Source organism: Maylandia zebra, linkage group LG23, assembly GCF_041146795.1.
Source record: "Maylandia zebra isolate NMK-2024a linkage group LG23, Mzebra_GT3a, whole genome shotgun sequence".
NCBI lineage: Eukaryota > Metazoa > Chordata > Actinopteri > Cichliformes > Cichlidae > Maylandia > Maylandia zebra.
The window spans coordinates 42,794,456-42,809,982 of NC_135188.1; the positions used below are offsets into that span (position 1 = coordinate 42,794,456).

Below are 15,527 nucleotides of genomic sequence, written 5' to 3' on the forward strand. Positions count from 1 at the left end.
AATTAAATAAAGGAGAGGAAGGCTCAACTTCTGAGTATTGCCTACTGAGCTTTAAGGCCTCCCAGCTGTATAATGTGCCACAAATACATTACAGTAGAGCCAACCTGAACTACAGTTATTACAGACATCATATTCAAATTGTGTTTCAGCCATTAGCTATTTCTCCCAAGTAATTTCTGTGGTCAGAAAACATCAGGGATAAAAACATTAATAGGAAAAATGCTGGCTAAAAATCCAGTAAATGGTTTACAGACTCACATTTATGATTGGATCTAGGAGGAAGAAACTACAATACTGACAAATCAGTGACAGTCGTTTTGTTAAAAAATATATTTTATTTATATAGCACATTAAAAAACACTGGAGATGACAGAAGTGCTTTCTAATCATCTATTATGGAAAAGTATAATAGTATGCTAAAATATACATAATTGATTGTGGCAGTGCTGAAAATATATTTAAAAGATGGTGGAGGTAAAAGAGTGAAGCTTCATAAATAATGCTGAAGATATAAATGCACTCATTAGATACAAATGTTCAGCTGCTCCTTAACACAAATATCTAATCAGCCAATCACATGGCAGCAAATCAGTTCATTCAAACATGTAGACATGGTCAAGATGACCGGCTGAAGTTCAAACCAAGTGTCAAAATGAGGAAGAAAAGGTTATTTACGGTGCTTCAGAGCATCTCTGTAGCATGGGCTGCAGCAGCAGAAGATCACAACAGGTGCTGCAGGTAAGAACTGGAATCTGAGGCTACAATTATCATAGTCTTACCAAAACTGGATAACAGAAGATTGGAAAAATGTGTTGTCTGGTCTGATTTTTGCAGCAGCTGGGATCAGAATTTGTCTTGTATTTAAAGCTCAGGGTGCTGGTGGTGTAATGGTGTTGGGGATTTCATTTTGGCTCCTTAGTACCATCTGAGCATCGTTTAAATACCACAGCCTGCCAGCCTACCTGCTGCTGAACATGTCTATTCCTTTATACCGAAAGTGTCCACATCTTGTGATAGCTGCTTACAGCTGGACAACACAACATGTCACAAAGCACAATGTCATCTCCAACTGTTTTTTTTTTTGAAAATGACAATGAGTTCAGTTTACTCCACAATCACCAGATCGCAACTCAGTAGAGCACCTCTGGGATGTGATAGAATGGAAGACTCACATCTGCAGATACTGAGTTTTTCCAGCAATTGATGAATCTATAATATGAAGAATGGAGGCAGTTCTGATGCTGAAAGGGGATTCAGCCAAGGTCCTGCACTATGTACCTAATGAAGTGACTAACTAAAAGCAACTAAGTTAAGAAGGTTTACAGTAAACGTGGGAAAAAAGCATATGCAGACCTAACAAAAAACAGCTGAATATCAGTGGGTTTATAGAGCTGATTTGCAACTGTCAGTTATGGACCGGACTTTTTGTGGGATGGCAGAACCTTTGGGAACCATGGATAACATAAAAAAGTTGGGAATATAGAATTATCATATTCATGTACCGGTAATATATAATTTGTGATGAAATTGAAATCAAAAACTTCAGTCAAGTGTGTAGATCTTGGGAGCGATGGTGATTCTTATGCGCAGATCATGAGAAAACAACACAGTGGTTGAGATTTCCAGTGTATCAATGGATCATTTAGAATAGTAGTTATAGGAGGAGATTTTGACACAAGCATCAAATTCCCATCAGTGTTGCTGATTTTACCTGCAATAACTTTATCGTCATGCGATCCGACAAGTAGCCTTACACCTCACCTCACCCATGCACACACAAACACAGAGATAATGGTGCGACTGAAATACTTTGCATGCACGGAAAATAAAATTAAAAAATGTAGGTACAAATGCAAAGTTGAACGAGTATCTGCAAACCACACACATACACAAATATGCACAAAACAATATACATGCAGACATGCACGATGTAGTGACTCGCTCATTTGTCTTCATCTTACAGTAAGACCTTTAAAGTTATCTCACCTTGAAAGATGATGGGAAAATTATGGTTCAGATGTGGTAGGGCGCTGGCATTCTGTTGGCAGTCAAAAATATGTGGTACACTGGTCTGTGGGTCACTCTTGCATGTGCTGCTGTTCATCCATTGATCCATTTATCAAGTTCTAACATACAAGTTGAAGTGAAAAAAAAATGAGAAGTGTCCACTGTATATTTTATCTTTGATGGGTTTTTTGCACTTCTCTCTGTCCTGGAGAACCTTATTGTTGGTCCCTTCACTGTTCCAGTGGTTTTGTGAACTCCACAGGAACACCTGTGCACAGATTGAAAACCCCTCTCTGTACTCTCTCTGTAGGCAAATACCTCTGCTGTACTATAAAGTTAGCATCACATGGCCAGCAAGAGTGCACTCGAGATCTTTGATAGACCATTACACAGCTGCTTGTTGGTTCTTCCAAGTAACATTTATGGTGGCACAAAGGAGGAGAGTATAGCTTCCATCCAGTTTCTTGCTCAGTGATTTAGTCAGGTTTATAATTCAGACCCATAGAGCAGAATCGCCTCAACTCACTTGAACACTTTAAGTCTGATTAACCTTTGAATTACACACCTTGGAAAGACATCATGAGTTAAGTTCCCCAAGCTTGACCAGTCTGGCAACTGATATCGTGAGCATTGCCAATGTCATTGCCAAGGTATTTGAAATCATCTGCTTATTCAATGGTAGAGCCGTTCTTGCCGAGTAGAACTAAGCAGTTGGGTTAGTGTACATGAACTAAGTCCTTGATTTGTTAAGGAGTAGAGTGGTACCCTGGGTGGCACTTTCTACGTGGTGTAGGAGGTCCTTTGCAGTTTTAATAATATCTTCAAGAAGGCAGATGCCATCCACAAAGTTAGAATACAGTCTTCTCCCTAGTGTGGGACCATAGGTACTGCTGACAGGTCCCAATGACTCTTGTGTAATATTATATACATTTTTACTTCTTAAATAAGACAGGATACAATAAACTGTGAATGGTTTCACAAAAAAGGATTGTGTTTTGAAATATATCCAAAGCCATAAGGGGTGTTTCGTACAGCAGGAAATTTAGAGTTATCTGGATAAATGAAAATTTTGGTTGCAAAATAAACACTTCCCTTTTCCACACTAACTAAACTACTTTCATAGCCTAACAATGCTTTATAGATTCCAAGTACAAAGTGTGTTTTATTAGGCTTTAATGTGAGATTTGATCTAGACTACACCCAGTTAAAAAATGCATTACGTATAGAATCCACAGTTCAGTCAGAAGTCATAAATCTGTGATTGACTATCTTAAAGACAAGTTTTGAAAATACCCCAAAGTTTAAAGGCAAACAAAATGTGCAGATTAGATTCAAAGACGATAACTTTGTCATGATCATTAACATATAAGCTAGTTTTAATGACTGTTGCAACTACTAAATAGTTTGACAGGGAAAGAAGTTAACTTATTTTGATATTACTACACAATTTTCTCCTGAATTAATCACTGAAACACTCGCTGTGACTCACATTGTCATTAATCACATCTTCAATTTAAAGCAAGTGCAAAATATCCAAAAATCCACCAAGAGACTCCTCGGTCCTTAGTTTTTTGTTTATCATGAATCAAACAAATAGTTAATTAGTTAGTGAATTCAATTCCTTACTGGAGGCACGTGCGTTCATCCAAACATCGATAGTATCACTACCAACGCTGGCACTGGTATTTGATCAATACTAGAGCACCAGGATTGATATTTTGGGCGATCGTGGCTCAAGAGTTGGCAGTTCGTCTTGTAATCGGAAGGTTGCCGGTTTGAGTCTCGGTCATTGTGTCCTTGCGCAAGAGACTTCACCCGTTGTGTACTGGTGGTGGTCAGAGGGCCCGGTGGCGCCAGTGTTTGGCAACCTCGCCTCTGTCAGTGCGCCCCAGGGCAGCTGTGGCTACAACGTAGCTGCCATCACCAGTGTGTGAGGTGGATGACTGAATGTGTGAAGCACTTTGGGGTCCTTAGGGACTAAATAAAGCGCTGTACAAATACAGGCCATTTACCATTTTGCTTCTATAAGATAACCTTTACTAGTCCCACATGTGGGAAATTTGTTTTGTCACAGCAGGAAGTGGACAGTGCAAAAGTAATGAAGAAAAATTAGAATATAATAGAATAAATACAGTACACAACTGTACACAATAGAATAAATTAGAATACAATATACCTATCAGGAGTTCAAAATGTATCCCTTTTAACTGCAGTAAATTATTCGCATTTTTAATGAAATAATTTACCTCAAATATGCACAAAAATAACTTTTTTGTGTTGACTGTCACGTGACAGACAAATAACAAGCATATGAATAAACACATAAATTACTGTGGAGAGTAAAAACAGTGATTTAAAATTGGCTCCTTAAAATGTGTTTAGAATTTGAAAATTGATGATGATTTATTTCATTAACGTGCCCCACTGCTCTGTCCTACATAGAATCGGTGTCAGTAATGCTGAACCTGTATGTACATGCTTACAGCGCACTCAGTGGAAAGCACCTGCACACCACGAGCGCCCCCCCACTTCCTCCTCGAACCTAAAGGCGACGATGCTGCTGTGGGCGGAGTCTCGCGGTGCCTTCAGTCTCCTCGCTGCGCCGAGGAGAGCTCCGTGCGGCGTTGCGCTCAGACCGGTCGGACCGGTCCGGTAGTTAAACGGCAGTTTAACGTTAAACCCGGGAGACACTCAGAGAGGAAACAGGTGAGTCTGAGCTTTTCTTTAAACCGAAGCTTCGAAAACATTCAGGAACTTTTTTTACCTCTTCATAGTTACTGCTAATGCCAATGAACGTATGCTGCGAATGAAATACGTGTGGAATTAATAAAAGACTTGTAGGAACACCGTGCTGCTTCATTCAAAAAGTAGTAGCAGGACTGTAAGAGGATATGACAGGACACTGAGACAAATGGCCCAGGATTATGGATGGAAACAGAGACTGTGATAATATAGTAAAGTGTGACAACTAATAACCCGTATTATACGCCTAATATTAATAACAGAACAGGAAATATTTTTATTAGAAATTAACTACGACACTGTAAATCATACAAATTAAATAAAGCAGGTAATTATGCCTTTTAAGGTCCTTTTGAATTAAAGCTAAAGAACAAAACAGAAGTATAAAGTGGCAGAAAGCAGAGTGACAGGAACTGTTTCAGAATGTAACATAGTGTATTATTTGGTTATATTGCAACATCAAACGCTACTTATGATTTTAATTTGAGAACAAAGAGGTGTTTTGAAGTATTAGCAACAGATAAATCATAACCAAAAGAACCAGCATGAAGCACAGCACAGGAGTACTGAGAGGTTCCTGTCATAAAGTCCTCCAGAGTGCTCAAGAGTATTTTAAAGAAGTGAAGTGAATCAGGTCTAAAATTGGGTAACTATGTTTCCTGAAAAGGGGGCAAATATAATCAAGTCTGAGAAAGCTGGAAATAAAAGATGTTTCCTTAGCCTTTCCCTCAAGACTCTGGTTAACCATGTGCTAATTATTTCAATTTAATATTGACTCTGATGCAAGAGTAAACTTGCTACCTGGAAATGCACTAGGTCTCCTATGTACATGAAATTTTGTTTTCACAAAGACCTTCCGATTCAGATCAGAGCACCGCAACAAAAACAGCAAACACAAACACCGGCCCTGATGCAGGACCCTCATACTACAGTCCCGCATCATGGGTTGTGATTGCTTTGCTTACTGAAAGGATTTGCAGTTGTTACTAGATAGCAGCAGCTGACATACACATCACTTCTGTAAAATTCAGCCTGTCTTACAGCCTGTTATCCCAATGTAACAAAGCAATGCTGGTGCATGCATGCATCTTCCCTCTATCATAACTGCACACCAGCTTTCCTTAGAACCCGCCTTAAGTGGACCAGACCAGTGAGACTCCCATTTCTCTCAGTGTTTAACTGCACATTTAATCTCTGAGATATGTTGATATAAGAAAAAGAATTGTAATGTCAACAGTATGTCTCTGTTTATCTACAGGATAAAGAAATGCCAATGTATTAAATGAAAGAAGTCTGTCACCATGACTGGTTGGGTTTAAATTGTAAGAAATAAATGTGGAAAATTACAAAAAAAGTTCTGGTAGCTCATTGCTCAGATTGTCCTGTCAGTATAAAACAAAGTTTCTGTAAATTCACAAAAAATGGCAGATTTCTTATTGTGTAATTTCTATATTAGATCAGATTTGTCAGTTGCTCAGTTAAGTTGGAGTAGTATGAGCAGTTGCTGTGGAGGTCCTTATTAGGCGAAACAGGGCAAGTTGTAAAATTTATCCGAATACAGACCAAAATCTATGCCCTTGTGGGCTGGATTGGAGTCTGTGTCAGGCTGATTCTGGCCCCCAGCCCTTATGTTTGACACCCATTGTCTAACATCTCTGCTTATATCAACACATATTTTGCAGTGTGGACTGAATTTATAAAGGGGTTGCATAATAAATAAAGAAATTACCTGTTTTGTAAGTACAATAATGAGTCTGCATTACTTTACTTACGTTATAATCCATCTAGTCCTTGTCGGCCACTGAGAATATCTTTATAGAATTTTTATGTTATATTACTTGCCATTTCTGCTGCCCTCTTGGCCTTTTACTTACAAATGGAGGATATATAACACTCACTTTACCAAAAACTGATTGCAGTTTCTGACAAAAGTTTTATTTCTGACTGAAAATGACTCAATGCTATTTATGAAACTTAAGAAAACACCAGCAATAAGAAAAACGCTGCAAAAGCACACAAAACATAATGGTAATGGGAAAAATGACAACGGAAATAGGAAAAAACAACGGAAATAGGAAAAAAGAACACAGAAATATGAAAAACAAAAAAAAGAAATAGGAAAAAACACAAGGGAAGTGTTTCTGGGGAGACAATAACCCAACGGACCAGTTGCAGGAACCCATAACATGGTAGCTGTGTTTTATCATGATTCATATAATACTGATGATGGATTTTTAGGCTAATAGTTGGGCTAACACACTTACCTGTCATCTTTTCTTTCATCACAAAACCGATAGATCCTCCACTTCTTTTAAGTGTCTCCCAGCACAATTCTTAGCATATTTTGGTTCCTGCAACTGGTCCGTTGGGTTATTGTCTCCCCAGAAACGCTTCCCTTGTGCTTTTGGAAATCTGTTTTCTCTTTTCCTATTTCTGTTGTGTTTTGTGTGCTTTTTTTTTTTTTTTTTGTTATTACTGGTGTTTTCTTAAGTTGCAGTCCGTTTGGCCTCTCAGGGCCACCGTACCAACAACTCATTTACAACAGTTGAAATACCAGCAAATATTTTTATGGCAAATCTTTATGCAATATGATCATTCTTCCAAAAAATGTCTCTATTAGCTCTATTAGCTGGCAGTGTTAAAGTAAGAGGCTAAAATTAATAGGTGACCAACTTAGGATGACGACTTAAGCTCTGAAAGGTTCAACCACTGACTGCACCACTTCTCTTACACTGAACAGATTGCAAGGTTTAGGGAACACAATATCTTACATGATTTCTGGAGCATTTCTGCATGTGTACACATTGAATATGGCAGCCAGATTTACAGTTAACTCCACTGCAATTCAGTCAGCTTTTTAAAAACAAGAATTAATGCTTGGGTTTTGAGACAAAAGAACCACAATTTCACCACATTTTGCAACCTTTTACAGCTTATCTAGACTGCAAAGAAGTGTCCTAGTCTAGATCGAGAGAGACAGAGGGAGAGATAAAAATGTATTAATCCCTTGGTGGGTTCCTGTGGGAAATTCATTTAAAAAAACAAAACAAGAATTAAAACACACCTATTCATGGCAGCAGTGGGATTTGAAACCATGCCCCTAAAGAGACTGGAGCCTTAATCCAGTGCCTTAGACCGCTTGGCCACGCTATCAAATATTGTCTCCTTGTTTTATCAGCCATTTTAAACTGTTCACATGTTTTTGCATTGCTTTGGTCATGCATCTTGTTCGTGTTTTGTTCATCTTGTTGCAGGAATTGCACTTCTTCTGTAAAACCAAGGAACAACTCAATGCCATCCTGTGTGCTGCCAAACCACAGCTTGCACAGATTTCCAGATCTAACTACCAAGGATCAAAAAGTCAAGAGTGCTTGAAGTAATTCCTTAGACACGGATGCAAATGTTTCAGATGTCTCTTTTATAAACATCTTACACTGTCTGTGTATGTAAGAAGATATAGATGACTGTAGACAGAAGTGTTCTAAGCCGTGTCGCAAATTCGCCATTGGGCACATTTAGTTTATTTCTGTCATACAGCCATAACAGGTTTTAAACATGGCCATGGAAGCAGCGGACATGATCGTTGTAGCGATCTACTTCATCCTGGTGTTAGGGATTGGCTTCCTTGCAATGTGGAAAGCCAATAGGAACACAGTGAGCGGCTACTTCCTGGCGGGGCGTTCGATGAACTGGGCAGCTGTGGGAGCTTCTCTATTTGTCAGTAACATAGGAAGTGAGCACTTCATTGGATTGGCTGGATCAGGCGCTGCTAGCGGTCTCAGCGTGGCTGCATGGGAGCTCAATGCTGTATTACTGCTCCAGTTTTTAGGCTGGGTGTTCATTCCAGTCTATATCCAGTGTGGCATCTACACTATGCCAGAGTACCTGTCCAAGAGATATGGGGGGAATCGACTGAAGGTGTACTTTGCTGCTTTATCTCTTGTCCTTTACATCTTCACCAAGCTGTCTGTGGATCTCTATTCTGGAGCCTTGTTCATCAAAGAATCCTTAGGTTGGAACCTCTATCTGTCCATCCTCCTCCTCATCGCCATGACAGCTCTGCTGACCATCTCCGGAGGTCTGGTTGCTGTTATCTACACAGACACAGTTCAAGCGTTCCTCATGATTGCTGGGGCCCTCTGTCTGACAGGCATCAGCCTCTTCAAAGTGGGAGGGTTCGAAGGTCCTTGTTTCTCTTTCATGCATTCATGAATTTATGTCAATTGTTTAACTAAAAAATGCTTAACCGTGTTTTGGCATGTCTTTGTAAGGTGTGAGACACGGTTACATGGAGGCCACTCCAAACATCAGTGCCATCTTGCTGTCTTCACCCAATCTGACGTATTCTGAGTCCTGCTATAACCATGCCACTCCGAAGCCAGATAGTCTGAAGATCCTCCGAGAGGCCCAGGATCCAGACCTGCCATGGCTTGGTTTCTTACTCGGCCAGACTCCTGCCTCTATTTGGTAATGCTATTTCTTTTAAGACTAATTTCCTTACCAATACGGTTTTGTACAGCCTTGTGTGTTTAAACACTCCTAATCCCTAAAAGATTTACTCTGAGCCAGGTGTTTTTCTTCTTTTGCCACCTGTTAGATTTGATTGCTTTAAGTAAAAGTAGACTGAATTTGTTACCATGAAATGCTGCCCGGAGGAGCATTTATTCTTGCTCCTTGGCTTTGCATGCTTCATTTAATTTTTTGTAGTGCTACCCTCAGGGCAAGTATGCTAATCAACCATGCAACATGTGTGCAAGGTCCTGGTTGCTCGCTGGCATCGCAGCCAGGACCTTGCACACATGTTGCATATGATTTATTTTCCTCAAAAAAAACAATGAATTATACAGTTAGAAATTCTTAAAGTAGAGGCAACACATATAAATTGAGTGGTGCTTCTTCACAGTAAGAAGGTCCGTGGTTTGGTTCAAGCCATGGAGCAAGAATCCACACTCCTCAGGTTGGCATTATTGGCAGTAAGGTCAGTTTCAAGCAGTTAAATCTGACAATTGAGAAATCTTTCTTTGTGGGTACTCCAGTTTCCTCCCACAGTCCAAAGACATGCACTTAGTGGGGTTAGTTTGTGATTGTTAATTGGCTATAGGAGTGAATGTGAGTGTAAATGGTTGTCGGTCTCCCTGAATTACACCTGTGACAGAATGGTGACCTGTCCAGCGTATAACCTGCGTCATGCGCTATGGCAACTGGGATAGGTTGTAAACCACCGCAACCCTAAATTGGAAGAGTGGAATAAAATGGATGGATGGAAATTCTAATGATGTTTAGTTCTCATTCTTTTTCTCTAACATCACTGAAAGTCCAATAAAGGCTTTAAATATCTCAGTGGTCAATGATTGACCTATAAAGTCATTTCAGTGTCAACATACATTTTTTTTTTTTTTCAATGAAAATGTTTCATGATTTATTAGACTGTGAGATCTGAGGTGAAAGACTGACTGAGAGACCCTCTGTGGAGCCACAGAACAAGCACGGTCTCAGAAATGTCCCTAGAATAGTTCTCACAAAGCTGACTTTTGGGGTCATTACAAATGGCACAGGTAGTCCAGAGTATACTAAATAGAGGTGAGTACCAATTAGCAGACTAATTTTTGTGTCTATGTGCTCCAGGTACTGGTGTGCAGATCAGGTGATTGTTCAGCGGGTTCTGGCAGCAAAAAATATTGCTCATGCCAAAGGGTCAACAATCATGGCCGGTTTCCTCAAAATCCTGCCAATGTTTATCATTGTCATCCCAGGTAGAGACATTAACCACCCTATCAATATCTTACACAGATAAAATTCTGACTCTATACTCACTAATTGTCTTACTGATGTATCCTATGTGATCATGATTCCAGGAATGATTTCCAGGATCTTATTCGCTGATGACTTGGCATGTATCAGTCCAGAGCACTGCATTGAAGTGTGTGGCTCTGCAGCTGGCTGCAGCAATGTGGCTTACCCAAGGCTCGTCATGTCAGTAATGCCCGTCGGTCTCCGCGGGTTGATGATGGCTGTTATGATTGCAGCTCTAATGAGCGACTTGGACTCTATCTTTAATTCTGCAAGCACCATCTTTACCCTAGATATTTACAAGATGCTACGAAAGCAGGCGTCGTCCAGAGAGCTGATGATAGTAGGCAGGCTGTTTGTCCTTTTCATGGTGATCATAAGCATCGCCTGGGTGCCTGTGATCATTGAAATGCAGGGAGGCCAGATATTCTACTACATCCAAGAAGTATCAGATTATCTGACTCCGCCCATAGCGGCTCTCTTCCTGCTTGGCATCCTGTGGCGTCGTTGTAATGAGACAGGTGCCTTTTGGGGAGGGATGGTAGGGTTTTTCCTTGGAGCTCTCCGTTTGGCTTTGGCATTTGTTTATCGAGAGCCACTCTGCGATCAGCCTGATGAACGCCCATCCTTCATCAAAGATATCCATTACATGTATGTGGCAGCCATCTTGTTTTGGATATCATCTCTGGTGGCTGTTGTTGTGAGTCTCTGCACTCCTCCACCCGAAGAGGGACAAATCCAAACCACTACTCTCTGGGGACTAAACAAGAGAAAGAAGCTAAAAAATCAAGAAAGAAATGCTGAAAAAGACGTCAATGTTTTGAAACCCCTAAATCACTCAGCCTTTAATGGAAATGGTGTTCTTGGTGAAGAAAAGTGTCACAAGGACCCAAACTTGCTCAATGGCTCTGAGACAAATCTTGAAAATGGCCAATCAGGAAGCAGCAATAATGTCACAGCAAGTGATATAGAAACAATCTATTCAGTACAGAATGGTGGCTGTGCTCAGAGTTCAGGCTCCAAAATGGTAGAAAATGAGGAAAGAAGAGGAGTGGAGGAGGAAGACGAGAGCTGTGGAGCAGGGGACGCAAAAGAGGAGCGTGGATGTTGTATTAAGGTTTTGGATTGGTTTTGTGGATTCAAGGAGGAATTGTCCAAAGATCAGGTCATAACAGTTCAAGAACAGGAGAAGATGGTGGAGGAGCTTCTCTATGAACCTCCAACGACCAGAATCATCTTAAACATCACACTGGTGGTGGTTTGCTCAGTTGGGATCTTTCTCTTCATCTATTTCTCCTTATAGGTTCAGTTATTTCCAAACAGAAGGCCAGATTTGTCCAAGAAATACAGAACAGGCATGTTTGATACAGTTAATTACCCATCACACAAATGAACAAAAGCCACATTTTAAGGATACAAAAGGCATGGGGCTACCATATTTTATTTTGTTATTCAATATTCAAAAGATGGTAGAGTTTGAGATGTACTTGTTTGCAATACACTTAGATGCCCATATATATGTGACAAAGTGAAACCCTTTAAAAAGCATTTACCCACGTTGCCTTTCGTATATTTTTGTTGTGCTGGGTATATGCATGCATACACATATACTGTAGGTCAGCGGTCCCCAACCACTGGGCCATGGACCCGTCCGTGAGTCGTTTGGTACCGGGCCGCGAGAGTTGAGGCTCCGGTGTGAAATTTACGGTTTTAAGGGTTTTTTATCATTAACTCGGTTTCCCTGGGTCTTTTCCCGTGTTATAGTTGTGTCCCTTATTTTGAAAGAAATATTTACATGTTACCATAGCGACCAGAGAGCATTAAGGGACAGAGAGGTCCAATGAGGTTGGCACATTTCAGGAGGACGCTGCTAATAAAGTTACACAGTGAATTCGCGTTCATTATTATATTTTCAAAATACCACCGTTTTTGTCTTGGTCGTATCATTTTATTGTGTTTAACTTATCCGCGACACCTTAAAGGCCGGTTCGTGAAAATATTGTCTGACATTAAACCGGTCTGTGGTTTAATGTCAAAAGGTTGTGGACCGCTGCTCTAGATATTGTACCTAGAGTATGTAGGTACAATACTGTAAAACACCAAGCTGGTGCTTTACATGGTTTTAGTTTTTTGTAGAGAGAAAAGCTCTGATGTTTTGCCTTTAGCCTATATAATAAAAAATCACGTCATGTGTTAGGCCAGACCTTCCCAAAGTGGGGGAACCATTGCAGGGGGGGCGTGGTATGAAAAGGAAAAAAAAAACAAAAAAACACTGCTAGCACTGGCGCCTCCACAAACGCAAATCAGGAGATGAAGCATAGCTGAATGTTTCCAAACCAACTTCATTCTAAGCCAAAGACTAGAAAATATGGTGAAGCAAATCTTCCCTTTGGTTTCACCTGCACAAGTGCCGAGGTAGCTCTCCTCTGCAGAATTGGTTTTCTGCAGGGGATCAGGAGCAGCGCTAGGCTCTCCAAATCACGGACAAACAGGATCCCACGTTCTTGATTTTTAGTTCACAATCACTTGTTGTAATGACTAACTACTCCTGACATTTTGGAGATGTTAGCTCTTTATACAGTAAAGTTACTGCTGGATACAAATAACATCAGGCTGATCCTGGCACGATTTGTTCCCCCGGTTCAAATCACAGACAAACAGTATCTCACAGCTGTTTATGTTTTTAAACCCATTTTGCACAGAGAGGCATTTTTTGAAAAATGTATTGATAGCAATGTTGAATATTATTACACAGGAAAAAAACAACATGTGTGGACGCAGCGTAAAAGAGTTAGTAGTTTATTTTCTTACTACCTGTAATTTATTGCAGATTACTTGTATTTGCTTAATTGTTTACTAAATGTTTGAGGTGTGAAAGAAACCGCAGTGGAGCTAAAGATGGGTGTGTGTGGTTGGAGGATGTGTTAGTGCGCGTGCGAGGGGGGGGGGGGGCGCGAACATTTTTCTTGTAAAACAAAGGGGGGCCCAGCAAAAAAAGTTTGGGAGCCGCTGTGTTAGGCTGTTGGGAAAATACAAATACAAAAATACAAAAGAAGAAAAATGTGATTTCAGAAAGTAGAGTTTGACCGAAATAAATACATAATCTAATGTAACATTTTATAGTAAATTTATATTTTCTGACTCTATACTCACTAATTGTCTTACTGATGTATCCTATGTGATCATGATTCCAGGAATGATTTCCAGGATCTTATTCGCTGATGACTTGGCGTGTATCAGTCCAAAGCACTGCATTGAAGTGTGTGGCTATACGTATAAATTATTTTAATTCATTTGGATTTTTTATTCTGAACTAACATGAGTAAATGTGTACAAATAATGACTCAAAGTGCACTGTTGTATAAGTACAAAGTTTATTTTAATGCACCTTATGTTTTTACAATGACTGCTTGTCAGTGTATGATTTACACAGGTCATTAGTAAACTTGCTTTAGTTGTAAATCAGCTTTTACAAAAAATATGAAGCTGTCAATGAGCTACTAGCATAATTTTATAAATTACATTTTATTTATATAGCGCCAAATCACAACAACAGTCGCTTCAAGGCAATTAGGTTTTATTGTCCCGTACTCATTTGCATATAGGTACATGAGGTGTGTTTTCCATAGTGCCACATTTATAACACTGTACACTTGATGATGTCAGTTGAAAACATAAATTGATTTGTTTTTGTTGTATGCTACAGATACAATCGCGTAATTTTGAATTAATGCCAATGGGAATGTGTTCATGATATTCATAATGAATGTGAATGGCTGAAATTGACTGTGCCTACATCTTTTCATTTAAATGGAAATGTAGGTAATTCTGTTGTTTTTAGCTGTTTTTACTTCCAAGACATACGATCATGACACCTGGATTAGTACTTGATACATATTTGAGTTGGGAAAAGCATTTGGTGTGATGGTCATGTTTTATTTTACCTGTACACATACGCAGAACTCAAAGGGTGCCTTGCACTTACTTTAATCACAAATTAATTAATTAATTGTGAATTAAAAGATGTCAAATTGTAAGAAGTTTTGCTGACCCTGATCATCAATTTAAAGATAGGACATACTTATATTGCAATATTTCCATTATATTATTTAGCACTGAGCACTTAAACAGCAACAGATTAAGTCGGACAAAAATTAAAACAATTTATTTTGTTTTTTTTAAGACACTGATTGAAAGTTGTACAGATTTAAAGTTTACCACTAGTAAGTTCTTTAAAAGCATATTTTACAATAAAAACTTTTTAAAAAACGAACTACTAAAAACAAGTGTCTTTTATATAATTCTTTTATAAATTGATCTTTGCTTAATGTAATTGCCATTTTAAGCACACTGAGGGTTTAAGTATTTATGTGTGTATATATCAGGACTATCACATGTTAATGGTGCGCAGTGGCTGGAAACTGGTGAACACTGCAAACTTTACAAGCTTTCTTTGACCTGATTTGCTTTATTGAGAATGAGGGGAACATGTGGGTTATATCTGTTTATAACTACAGAACATAATTTTAAGACAGACATCCAGCAGATGGATTAATTTCCAGCAATATTACCACTCGCGTTATTCCTGCAACCAGCTCAACCAATACATAAGAACACCCAAGCCGGGCATCTTTCTACCACTTTTGTTGACACTGCAATACTCCAACAAGTGTTGGCTGCACTTCAATGTACTGAAGGCCTCAATTTTCACATGCATAGTGAAATATTAACAAGATAAACTGGCACAAATATGTTCCTGGGTTGTGGTGAATTTAGGTGTTTTTCCTCAGGTTGCTATTTTAACTATAGCTGTGACAATTTAAACACATACTTGTTTCTTGAGAACAGAAATCTTTCTTGCAGGATCACTGAGTAAAAACCTTCATTCTGCTGACTTCTGCATAACTAATGACACCTATGAGCCTCACCTATACTTTACTGTGAATGATGAATGTTAACATATTGAAATAATATGACGAACTACTAAA

The 15,527-nt window shown here is 39.3% G+C and overlaps 1 protein-coding gene across 1 annotated transcript; it reads left to right on the forward strand.

Moving 5' to 3' along the window:
* The first annotated feature begins 4,620 nt into the window (after positions 1-4,620).
* LOC101487638 (sodium/myo-inositol cotransporter) lies at positions 4,621-15,527 on the forward strand. The gene is made up of 5 exons (XM_004573840.3): positions 4,621-4,713; positions 8,004-8,932; positions 9,021-9,216; positions 10,375-10,502; positions 10,605-15,527. Exons 2-5 carry the CDS (start codon positions 8,305-8,307, stop codon positions 11,840-11,842), a joined length of 2,190 nt encoding a protein of 729 aa, XP_004573897.1. The 5' UTR covers positions 4,621-4,713; positions 8,004-8,304; the 3' UTR covers positions 11,843-15,527.